The sequence below is a fragment of the Telmatherina bonti genome (assembly GCF_933228915.1).
Source record: "Telmatherina bonti genome assembly, chromosome: 16".
Lineage (NCBI taxonomy): Eukaryota > Metazoa > Chordata > Actinopteri > Atheriniformes > Telmatherinidae > Telmatherina > Telmatherina bonti.
Genome location: NC_136614.1, coordinates 16,319,769 through 16,332,345, shown reverse-complemented (window position 1 = coordinate 16,332,345; position 12,577 = coordinate 16,319,769). Strand labels below are relative to the sequence as shown.

General features: G+C 43.3%; 1 protein-coding gene across 3 annotated transcripts in view; it reads right to left on the bottom strand.

Moving 5' to 3' along the window:
• ptprk (protein tyrosine phosphatase receptor type K) overlaps window positions 1-12,577 on the bottom strand; it is a gene marked incomplete at its 5' end in the record, with an annotated part of 111,135 nt that overhangs the window by 40,909 nt on the left and 57,649 nt on the right. For all 3 annotated transcript variants that reach the window (XM_079256015.1, XM_079256014.1, XM_079256013.1), the window contains 3 exons: window positions 2,874-3,048; window positions 4,182-4,297; window positions 5,664-5,745. In XM_079256015.1, coding sequence (XP_079112141.1) covers window positions 2,874-3,048; window positions 4,182-4,297; window positions 5,664-5,745 — 373 coding nt within the window. The remainder of the gene's footprint in view (window positions 1-2,873; window positions 3,049-4,181; window positions 4,298-5,663; window positions 5,746-12,577) is intronic.

Here is a 12,577-nt window from a genome sequence, read left to right as displayed (position 1 = left end):
ATAATGTATATAAATTCATATTTTGGCACATACCCATGATCTTTTCGTTTCTTGTTTTTTTCCTCCATTTTCCTGTTCATCACCTCCCTATCATACCATGATTCCCCCAGTAATATCCTGCTCAGCAGCATTCTCCCTCTAGACTCAACCTCATAATAAATAAACATAAAAGAGTAATATATTCAGAGTTAAAATGTTACCAACGCAGCTTAACTCTGTCCATTTTCATGGTCATCAATGTCCTGCAGGAGCCTCAAATCTCCAACATGCATACTTTCCAACAAGTGAAATAAACACATTCCCTATTTCTTTGATTTCTATCTGGATCCCAACTCCCATCTGATATTTCTAATAAATAAACATGAAGCTGCTCTCTGTCCACATGCATGCAGTCCTCATTCTTCCATTGAGATATCTTTCCAAAATGAAGAACCTACATCAATATTTATAATCGCCAATATCCCCAAACCTTTACAATCATTTGTGGTGGCTGAAATTCAGATCGATGGCTATCAGACTAACTGCTCTACCCTGAATGACTCTGGTCTGAATTTATTTTCATGTTTGTAGATTGGTTCTGTTTTCATGTTTAGACACATCTCCTGCTGTGCAGATTCCTCATTTCTCTTTCTCTCTACTTTGCTTTTTTCATACTGCAAAAAAAGAGGTTTCCAATAAATAAACATTAGCCACTTATGTATTCTTACCAAATCAGCAAGATATCACTGAAAAAGTGCATTTCCAAAAAAATGAAAGATTTTCTTGACCAAAGAAAGAACAAACTATTATTTCTGGAACCCCGGCTATGTCAGCCTTAAGGTCAAGTGACAGAGACAGCTGAGCCCCCGTCATCGGACATTGTGAGAACTCTGTTATCTCAGATACAACATTTACTATTCATATTCATGATGCTTGCTTCTACTTTGATTTGTCTTTTTTTCTCCTCTGTCATCTCTATGCAGAATAATAAACACGACTCTCCTCTACTGTTTACATATTCAGACATATTCTTGATAAGGATATTCTTTGGATAATGAGCTGACTATTTACATTTAACTTTTCTTCAGCATCTCCACTCTTCTCTGCGCGCCCCCATCTTCCATTTTCCCCTCCCTCTTTTCTGTCACTCCCGTATCATTCTCTCCAAATCTCCTTCTCCTTAACCCCCTCTCTCCATGCCCTCCTACTCTGTCTCTCCCTGGGAGATGAATTGAATATGTAAGCTATTGGATGTGGATGAATAAAGCATCCCATCTCAAACACACATTGGTGACACCTTATTAACCACATGTCAGATGCACATGACAGCTGGAGCACACACACACACACACACAGTTTCCATTCACGTATACTCACATACAGTCTATGCAATGTGCACACAAAGAACAATAGAACTAACTCTCACAAACACCCACCCACACACACACACAGACAGAGCGTGTGCACAACAGAAGACCTGTACACACACATCTACATAAGCTCACCTCATTAGTCTAAATTGAGTATGGGGGCCTATATTTAATCAGTCAGACAGGAAGAGAAGATTTGATTTGACAAATCCAGAGGTCACATAAAATGTTAGCTATTCATGACTTAGAATAAAGAAATGGATCAAGAAACAAAGAATATAAACTATATTGGATTTCACATTGAACCATTTGCTTGAATATTCAGGTGTACGTGTATAATGCAGCTCAAGTAAACTGTAGTAATCTGCATCTTATCCATTTATCTATGGATGTATTTGCCTTTTTACTCACACACTTACTGAAAAGACATATTTATTTATCTATCTGTTAATTTATGGATGTTATTTTTCTTTACAGTCTACGTTTGTATCACTGTGAGCTGTTACCTTTTTCACAGGTTTACCTTCACTCACATTGCGCATCGCTAACTAACTGCCAAACTGTGAGAGTGTGGTGCTGTTAGCAGTAACACATCCTCTATGTGGCTGTTTCTACTCCGGAAACTTAGCCACACTTCAAAATGACATTTTGTTTGCCAAACACAGCACTATGTACGATAAAAACAAAGAAAACACAATATCACAGAATTAATAAGTGATTAGTTATGTCATGTAAAAACAGGACTTGCAGTATCTAAGTAATATAATACATAAATGGCACTAGATGTTTAATCTTAGAAAAATAACTGTGATGGACATGGATAAACGTCTGGACCTCCGTTGGACCAAAACGTGTCTATTTAGCTTGAGGCTTTGTCCAAAATCACATAATCCAGATCATGATGCACCTTACTCATCCATACACTGTGTTTTCAACTGAATAAGGAACTTGAGTCAATTAAAGCTATCTTCCATTGTATGATACAGTTTAACTGACTCAGCTGCAAACACAGATTACTATATCTTCAGTATAGGTGGGAAAAAAGGACCAAAGAAAGTCAGGTGTATATATTTTACCACTGGCTTATAAACATTACTATGGATGAGTGATGAATGGACAGATGCATACGCCAAGTTAGCATGGGCCAAGCTGTATGAATATACACCACACACTGCAGGCTAATTCTGTTTAAACAACTTGACTTTGCTGATCTACCAAATAAAAAAAAAATTAAGTTGTAGCCATCATGTCCCTGCTTTTAAAGAACAACATTATGCTGATAAGGGATAAAAATAGCAACAAACAATGGGAAATGTTTGCAAAGAGCCACTTGACTCTCAGAAATACCCAACCATCATTTTTACTTTGCACTAAAGGCAGTTTGCTCATGCAGAAAAAGTAATCACCACTAAATTAAGTATATAATCACAGTAAAAAACAGGGGAAAAAAGACACAAACACAAAAAACAAAGCTGACAAAAAAAATCAATGAAAAAGCTATGAACAATTTCTAAAAATCCTCACCTCTGACGATAAGACCCGCAAAGTTTGACACCCCAGAACCGCGATCTGACTGGGTGACACAACGATACAGATCTTGATCGTGATTACTGACTTCTTTGAGATGAAAAGAGGCAGCAAAGCGTCTGTGGTTGATGTTTTTAGTAAGAGCCACAGGAATATCTTCTCCGTTTCGCCTCTGAATAAAAGACAGGAAAACACATGGATTAATTAGATGTGGCAGAGGATTAGCTGCCTTGCTCAAGGTCACAAGTCAGCACGGGAAGACGCACACTAACAGGTCCGTATGCACATACACTCATTTTCACCCCCTCTGTTTCACTGACAGCAGGTTTGAAGGTCATAACAACAATAGAACCATAATGAAATCAGCAGCTATTAAACTCTTAATCAAGTTAGCGGCCACATGTATAGCCTGCGGTTGCTGGTGCATGTGTGTGCGTGCACGTGTGCGTGCGTGTGTGTGCATGCGTGTGTGTGTGGGTGAGCATAGTTCTTAATAATTGTATGTATCAAACTTTAGAGTGGCACATTAAGTACTTTTTTCTTCTTATTATGTCATATGCCTCTATAGTTGAACTATGCTATATAACTGTACGATATAATTTTACTTTATTTCAGATTTCAAGCATCAATCCAAAAAAATGTTCACGTATTTTCCAGTATAAAGATTCTTTAGTCTGACTAATTTTTCAACGATCCTGCCTGTGAACATTGATTGCCTCAAATTAAAGAACAATTTGAACTCAAGTGAAAAAATAAAGTTGTCAAAAACTATATGTTAGACTACATTTGTAAGGAGATTAATGCTAATGCATCTTTCTTTCTACAGTACACCTATCAGAAATCTTAGTTTAATTTAAAAAAAAAAAAAAAAGAAAAGAAAAAGATGCCGATGTTGAATTTTGAGATTTCAAACAAAATCAAAAAGGTTTCATGTTGGGGTAGGAATCAATGTTGCATCCTGCTAAGTGCAAATTAAAATGCTGTTTTTCTGCATGGTCACTTGGGTGTATCAATGAGAATATGTCTGGTTTCTGTTATAATTACTCTCATCATGGAGGAGTTACTGTTCTGTGTAAGCCTGATAAAATATTTTTTAGGTGAAGAAAAGAAAAAAAAAAGTTCATATCAAATTAAATAAATAAATAAATAATAATAATAATGATGATAATAATAATAATAATGATAATGTTATATCGGTTTTCTTTAATTGAGTGTGCTCCTTGTTGATCCAATACCTAAACACAAAAACCCTGGTTGCATCTGTTGTTCAACATGTACAGTGTATGTGCCAGAGTGCAGCTGTACCTGTAGCCAAAGTTTATTGCTTGAGGTGTCTCTTCCTGTGGCGATGCATTGAAATGTTGCATTCTGTCCAGCATTCACCTCCACATCCCCAAGACGCAGGAAATGAGGGGATTTATCTGCAGGAAATTAGGTCAAACAAACAAAGAAAATCACATTAACTTGAATTAAAAAATGTCTTTGTTTTATTTTTCTTGAATGCTAAAAGTCTATATGAGATGCCAGAGAAAATGGGTTATTACAAACATTATACGTTTCACACCATTGTGCTACCAGAAGGAATTTGTTCAGTTTTATTGCAATTAGATTTTATTGGAGTCAGAGAAAACCAAAACACAGCACTGAATTGCCAAAAGAAATGATATCAACGTCGGTTTCAGTGTGTGTAATAGCTTCTTAACCACCATCCTAAAATATTAAATAAGCTGTTTCTATCCAGACGATGCAGTTCAGTGATGACATTTTTATTCTGGTGGTGTTATTGCAATGACAGATAGAAGCTCCGATGGTGAATGAAAACACACACACAAGCTCACACTCCTGCATTCATGCAAATGTGCACACACACAAACCTGTGTCCAGAAATGCAGCTGTGAGAATGAATGCATCCACTGTGGAGACTAAGTACTAATTCCTTTTCAAATACGTCTCTTTTCTGATAAAAGTCCTGCTGCTCAGCCTACTCTTTTTTTCTAAATATACTCTATAACCTCTGGTTTATGAATATGTTCAAACTATCAACAACCTCAAGAATCAGAAAACCCTGACATACCAAGGCCTCGCACAGTGTAAAGGGAATACTAGCTTAATTTTCCCCAGACTTCTAATTAATATAATGTATTAAAAAACATCACTGTCCTGAAAAAGATCAGTGCAGCAACGAGACAGATGACCAAACAAACTTGTAATGGCTTTCTTGCCATCATGAGGAGCCTCCAGGCAAATGCAGATAGATTTAAATTAGCATACTGTTCTCTTAACATTACCCGTCAGAACTCTTCTTCGCCTCTAGCAATGAGGAAACACCCAAGCCAAGGAGAGAAGACCTGAGTTGTAGCAAAGGTTTAAAATGGATCGCAGCTCTCCTCTTTTTCCTGTCAGCGCAGAGACAAGACAGCTACTGTTCACTCTGTGTGTCTTTGCAACTGTGAGCTCTTGTGGGTTAAAGGCAGAGAGAAATGCTGAGTGGCCAGAATCCTCTCCCTCCATGATTGCCATAATACTGTCTAATTTCCCGCTTCACTCTCTCCTCTTCCCTCTTTCTGTTTTTTTCCCCACATTCTTCTTCTTTTTCTATTTCTCTCATTTTTCTCTAAGATTTGTCCTTCTCCTCTCTCTGCAGCGGACCTTTCCTGTGTCACCTTTCCACTTATCTACCCGTTCAGCTGCAACAGAAACCATCCCAGGTACGGTCTAATTAGTGGCCAAAGCTATCAGCCACTATTCAGCGAACTAGGACTAATTGCTGGCATGATAATGACTCACCGCATGGGTAGCTGAGCACTTGAATGTCATCTATGGCGATGAAGCCAGCTTTGCTGTCCGAGACCTCTGCTTCAAATATAACCTAAAAAAAAGAGAGAGCGCAGTTTGCCTGTTACTGTCGACATCATTAGCATAATTACTATCAAACAAGCACAGAGGGATAGAAATCATTATTGATATAAAGATGTTTTGAACACATTGCATGACTACAAGTAACTGACAGCTACATAGCTTAAAAAGGCACTTTTTTTTTAAGGTTAAAACATTGTTTAATTAATCCTTTTCTATATTATTTACCAAAACACAAACTCTTTAAATCCTGTTTGAATATGTGGATAAGGTGAATAAATCAGTCTCAGACCAGACACAAAGTTGGCAACAGCAGCTGGAGATGTGCATAAAAATGATAAAATAGAAAGCCTGAATGCTGGATTTAAATGTTTTCTTTGACAAGGCAAGAAGGATAAATATTAAACTCCATGTTGGACAAAAATCTGTGTTGGTGCACGGAAAATGGCTGCCCTGAAAATGACAGTACAACATTACTCAATGAAAGGCAAGAAACACAATTCATCAATTCAATCTTTACCCATATCACTAATGGGAAGAGTTGCAACTATAAAAATGATGATTCTACCTAAAATCAATTATCTGTTTTCAATGATCCCCATTAAACCTCCCTCCACCTGGTTTAAATCACTGGACTCTAATGTTACTAGATTTCTCTGGAAAGACAAACCACCACGGATTAGTCTAAAAACACTCCAGAAGACTAAAGATAGCGGTGGCTTAGACTTGCCTAATTTCCAAAATTACTTTATAAGCAATAGACTACAATACATCTCTAAATGGCTTAAACCTAGCTATCTAGATGAACCATGGCTTAATATAGAAGAAGCTATGTGTGAGGATATGGCAATTTCAGACCTGCCATTTATCAGCACAGCTGTCAAACGCCAAAAATGCTTTAAAAGCATTAATATCAGCTCCTCACTAATGGCCTGGTGGGAATTTCTTAAACTAACCAAATCCTTGCTTATTCCATGCAAACTTACACCTATTTGGAACAATCCCGACATCCAGCAAAACCGGAAAATGATAAACTTCCCTCAGTGGAAGAATAAAGGAATAAAACAGTTAGAACATTTAATAGAAAATGGGAACTTTCTCCCTTTTGATACAATTACTTCACGATATGAAATCAGCAGCACAAAATTCTTAGAATACCACCAACTTAAATCTATTATAGGTAAGAAATACACCCCTGATCAATTAAACTTGCAGCTACCTATCAGGGCTGCAGAATTCTTAAATCTCAATGCCCCGAAACTGTTATCCAAAATATATAGATTACTATCAAAGCTAGACGATTCCATATGTCTCCCAACTTCTAAATGGGAAGCAGACTTATCCAGTAACTTTGACCAAAATGAATGGTCACAAATCTGTTCAAATACATTTACAATGACTAAGAATTCAAACATGCAACTAATACAATTTAAAATTCTGCATAGAACTCATTATACAGGACACAGGATGTTCAGGATGGGTCTGTCACAATCAAACATCTGTCCACACTGCACTGGCAACACAATTGACAGCTACTACCATGCTTTGTGGTCTTGCCCACCTGTCCAGGAATTCTGGTTTCAGGTATGTAAAGATCTGTCAAATTGCTTCAAATGTAACATCCCTACAAACCCCAAACTGGGCCTACTGGGTTACTTGGGTGAAATTAACATAGAATTTAATTCTGCAAACTTAATCCTCACCAGTTTATGTATCGCAAAGAAAACTATCCTTCTAAACTGGAAAAGCAAACAAAGTCTGTGTATCCAGCAGTTCAGAAATCTCTTATTAGATCACATCAGTGTCGAGATGATGTCTGCCTCCTCAAGAGATCAGTCAGCTGAACTTTATTCCCTCTGGTCCCCTGTGATCAGCTCCATCACTTAGTATGGGGGGAGAATGTGACCTTATTGCGCTCGGGGTTGGTGGCCGGTTGGGGTTCTCTGGGGGCTGTGGGTCTGTGGTGGGCTCCTGGGGGGGGGGATTTTGACTGCTCCATTGCTGGAGTGGCTAGGTTTCTAGCCCTACTGTGGACCTGGATGGGCCAGTGGCTGGAGTTGCCGCGCAGCGGCGGGGCGAGGTCGCTGGCGGGGGATGGGTTGGCGGGCGTGACTCCGTAACGGGCGCCTGTGCCGCCGTGGGGTGGGCTGGGCGGGGTCCCGGGCTCCGGTGCCCGGGGTTGTCCCCTGTCTCTTGGGGGTGGGGGGTCGGCTTGTGCCGGGGGGGGGCTGGGCTGACCTGGACCTGCCGCTGCGGCGGCGGGCAGGTACGTGCTCTGGTGCCTGGTTGCGACCCTGGGACTTGTTGAGTGGGGGGTGTTTGATAGTGTGGATGGGATGTGAGTGTGTATGGAGGGATGTGTGTAGGGGGTGTGCGTTGAGGACTGGTGGCGGTACATAGGTATGTGGATGTGTGTGGGTGGGGAAGTGTGATGATGCGTGTGTGGGGGGGGTGTCGTGGTGTCTGTGGGGGGGGTAGTGCCGTGTGTGTAGGGGAGTGGGGTGATGCGTGTATGTGGGGAGTGGCAGTGGTGCATGTATACGGGTGTGTGTATGGGGGGGGAGGAGGGGGAGGGGGGGCGTGCTGTCTGTGTGTGTGTGGGGGGGGGCAGGGGTGTATGTATGGGGGAGTGGGTGGTGCATGTGTGTGGTAGGTTGGTGGATAAGTGTAGATATGATGGATGGGAGTGGGGGAGATTTGGATGTGACGTGGGGGTCAGGAGGATGGTTTTAAGGGTGGGCTGAACGGGTGGCTGGGTGGACCTGAATGTGTCCGGAAGTGTGTGTGTGTGTGTGTGGCTGTAGGTTTGTGCTGAGACAGTGTGAGGTGCCGATGTGTGGACAAGGTGGGGACTTCATGTCCCCAGGTGGGGGTGTCCTCTGTGAGTGAGGGGGCGGTGGACAATCGGTCTGGGATTCCCCTTCTGCCGCCCCGCCTCCTCTTTGTCCTCGTGCCCCCCTTCTGCATGTGGTGGGTTGGTCCCCTCTTGGGTCGGTGATGACTCTCTGGTTAGAGTCGCCGAAGGCTCTGGTTACGGGGATGGCTGTCCCCGGCTTGTCCTGGTCCTTGGGGGGCCCTGGGAGTAGGGGGCATGCCCAGTGCTGCGGGCGGCTCACCTTCTGGAGGAAAGCTCACTTTCCTCCAGACTTAAATCCCTCAACCCCTCTTCCTCCCCGCTCCCCATCACACACAGGCAGGGTATTGGGAGGTGTGCACGTGGCGCTGGGTGGTGAGAAAGGCCATCAAGGTGGTCTTGATCGCTGCACCCAGCCTCGGCTCACCTCCCAGTTTTAATTACACTTAGACACCAAACACCAAAACACTGACGACTCACATGATTAGGGGGAAGAGCATGCGGTGTATGGTGGGCGGGGCTGCTTAGGTGGTCCCCCTCCCAGCACCGCGTGGCAATTCCCTCAGTTTTAATTGCAACTAATACATACTTCACAATCAGTCATAAGCGGGGGGGAGGCAGGGACGATAGGGTCTTCTCATGCCCCTGCTCTCGGGGCTTTACTGGGGGGGGGTACGGGTGGGGGAAGAGTGCCGTCCATTAGGCCTAAGTCTGGGCTGGCCTGGCTGTAGGAGGGTTGTCGCCGGCCCTGGGGGGGTGCTGGGTCGGCTGCATCTGTGGGGTGGTGGGGGGGACGCTGGGAGTGGTGGGCGGTAATTATGGGGGCCCTGATCGGGGCCATCCTGTCCTCTGCCCCCTCTGAGGTATCTCACATGGGACATGATGGAGGGGTGAGGTGAGGATGTGTGGGAGTGGGTGTATGGGGTTACAGATGGATGGTGGGATGGCTGGGGGGGGGATTAGGGTTAGGGATATAGGTGGGTAGGGGATAGGGATGTGTGAGGATGAGTAGATGTGTGTGTGGAGGGGTATGTTGGCGCGTGGGTTGTATTGGGGTGTGCCTGTGTTGGAGGAGTGAGGGTATGTGTGTGTGTGTGTGTGTGTGTAGGGGGGGGTGTATATGCGGAATGGGATGTGTGAGTGAGGGTGAAGTTTGGAGGGGGGCTATGGGTGGTGGAGGGGTGTTTGGTGGGGCATGTGTGGTTGGGTAGAAGTAGAGGGATGGGGTGGCGGGGTGTGAGCGTGTGTGTGTGTAGGGGGGGGGGGGGTGAGCGTGTGTGGGGGCGGGGGTGATTGGGGTTCGTGTGACTTGGTATGGGTGAGTGAGTAGAGGTGGGGTGGGGTTGTATATGTTATGGATGATGTGCATGGATTGCAGAGGGTTGTGTGGATGGGGGTTGAGAGGGGAGTGCGTGTTTGGGGGGGGGGGGGGGGGGGGGGGTATGCATGTATATGTGTGAGGGGAGTGCGTGTTGGGGGGGGGGGCGGGGTATGCATGTATATGTGTGTGTGGTTTGGTGGTGGGGGGGTGGTGTCCTGTACCCGGGGGGCGCGGCTGGTGCGCTGGGGTGCGACCTGGCTGCCGCTGGGTGGCGGTCTGGGGATCCTGGTCCTCCGTCGGTGTGGGCTGTGCCCTCTGCCTGCGGGGGCGGGGGGCTGCTCACGGGCTCTTGGGGCCCTGGGGCCTGCGCTCTGTCTGCCCTAGGTGGCCGGTGCCCGGCGGGATCGGCCCTTGCCGGCCTGGGCCTGCTGGGGCCTGTTCCCCCTGACTGCGGGGGACTCTGGTTGGGCACCTCCTTCGCCACCTCCTGGGCAGATGCATGGCTGGCTCTGGAGTGGGGGGGTTGGGATCTGTACCTGGGGGTGACTGTCGGTTACCCGGGTCTCTGGGTTCTCCTGGCCTTCCTCTAGCTGTAGGCGGGCGGGGTCACATTGGCATGATCACTCTTCTCTAAACACGTTCCACTCTGAATGTTCTGCATGAATGTTCTGCATGTGTCACAGTCACTGAGTCATCCAGCAAGTTTATTCACTAACAGCAGGTACCTCTCTTTCTGTCTTTTTGACTTAACTTGCTAGTTTCTGGTCTTCATGATTGTCAACGGTTTTGTTCTCCACGAATCTAGAGTTGGCTTGTGTGGGTGTATATATTTATGTGTGTGGGTGGGTATGTGTGTGTACTTATGTGTATGTGTATGTGTATGTATGTATGTGTATGGATATGTATATATGTATGCATATGTGTGAGTGTATGTGTATGTATGTGAGTATGTATATGTGTATATATGTATATATATATATATATATATATATATATATGTGTGTGTATGTATGTGTATATGTATATCTATCTTTATGTATGCATGTATGTGTACATGTGTGTGTATGCATGTGTATGTATGTGTATATGTATGTATGTATGTATATATGTATATATATAATGTATGTGCGAGTGTATATACATATATATGTAGGTGGGTATGTATGTGCATATACATGTATGCATTGATCTCTTTCTTTTGTTGTTTTTTTTTTTTTTTTTGTTTTTTTTTATGTTCTCTTTTCTGTTCTCTTTCTGCCCCTTTCCTGTCCTTTCCGGTCGGGTCCAGTAGCATAAACTCTGTAATACAAGCTATTATCCAAAACAAATTGAAAAATAAAATAAGAATCAAGAAATACAAGGGGATCATTACATCTACAAAAGTTCCCCTTGGCAAAATAAATTTGCTCAGCAGAACACAGCATCCAGAACATCAGTCTGCTTGCTTAAATGCTGGACAAGACAAAAAAAAAAAAAAAAAAAAAAAAAAAAAAAAAAAAAAAAAAAAAAAAAAAAAAAAAAAAAAAGAAACACAATTCATCTTATGTGTGAATAGAAGTTTAAAAAAGGTTGAAAATGAAATGAAAAGGTTGTCTCATTGAAAATTCATGTTTACTTGACTATGCTAGTTGTGTTGCTCCCTGCAAGCCACTTCACTGAACTGAACTGCATTCTTGTGAATTAGTAAGTTGGGAAAGCAGCTGCCCCAGCCTCGATTAAAGGAGCTTGATTAAACGATCGTGAAATGTAACATACTGCAAATAAGCAGTCATCCTTGTTTTGAATCATCTGGGAATGAAAGTGCAGTGTTTTCCACTTAGGCTTGTCTATGTTAAGCTGATTACTGGGCTTCCCTAGTCAGGGCAGATACTCAGCTGATAGCCTACTTCTCATTGTAACGAAGGCTCAGTATGAATGGGGTTCGGGAAAAGCAATGCAGGAAAACATATTGTGCGTTAATCTGATGCATGCTAGCAAACTGACAGAGAAAAAATAACCAATCATGGCTCGCTAGCTGAACTACACGACTAACACTAAACAATATATGCAAGAGGTAACAGGTGCTGCAATTCCACTTGATTTTATTGACTGAATGAAGATGAATCTCTTCATCGTCATCAAGCTAACTCTTCTTCACTTGGCCTTTCATCTCCTTCCCCTCCCTACTGGTCCACCAACATCCCTTTCTAACTTTCCTCACTAATTTATCCTGTTCCGTCTTTCGCTAGCTATCTTTGTTTCTTTACGCTGTTTTCTCAGACTGGAGCAACGTAATACACAGAGGAGAAAAGAGGAGGTAGCCATCAAACAGAGAGGGGGGGGGGGGGGGGGGGGGGGAAGAGAGGAAGGGTGCAAGCAGTTGTTGTCATTCATCACCTGTAAAAGGAAATCTGCCCTGAACTGTTTACCCATAACTTATCATCTCCTGCTTGTCACACTCTCCTCTCTCAGTCTCCCTCCCTTTCCAATCTCTCTTGTCTCTTTCTCATATCATCTTTTACTCATAGCTGGCTGTGGAGCGCAGCAGGGAGACAGCAGCTGACTTTTAATACTTTCATCTCCGTCTGCTTCTCCCTTGCACTGATTGTCAATCGCGTACTTGTGTGCTTTTCTTTTTTAAACAGTGTAAATACAGCTTCCATGCAAGCACATAAAACAAACAACTGAGGC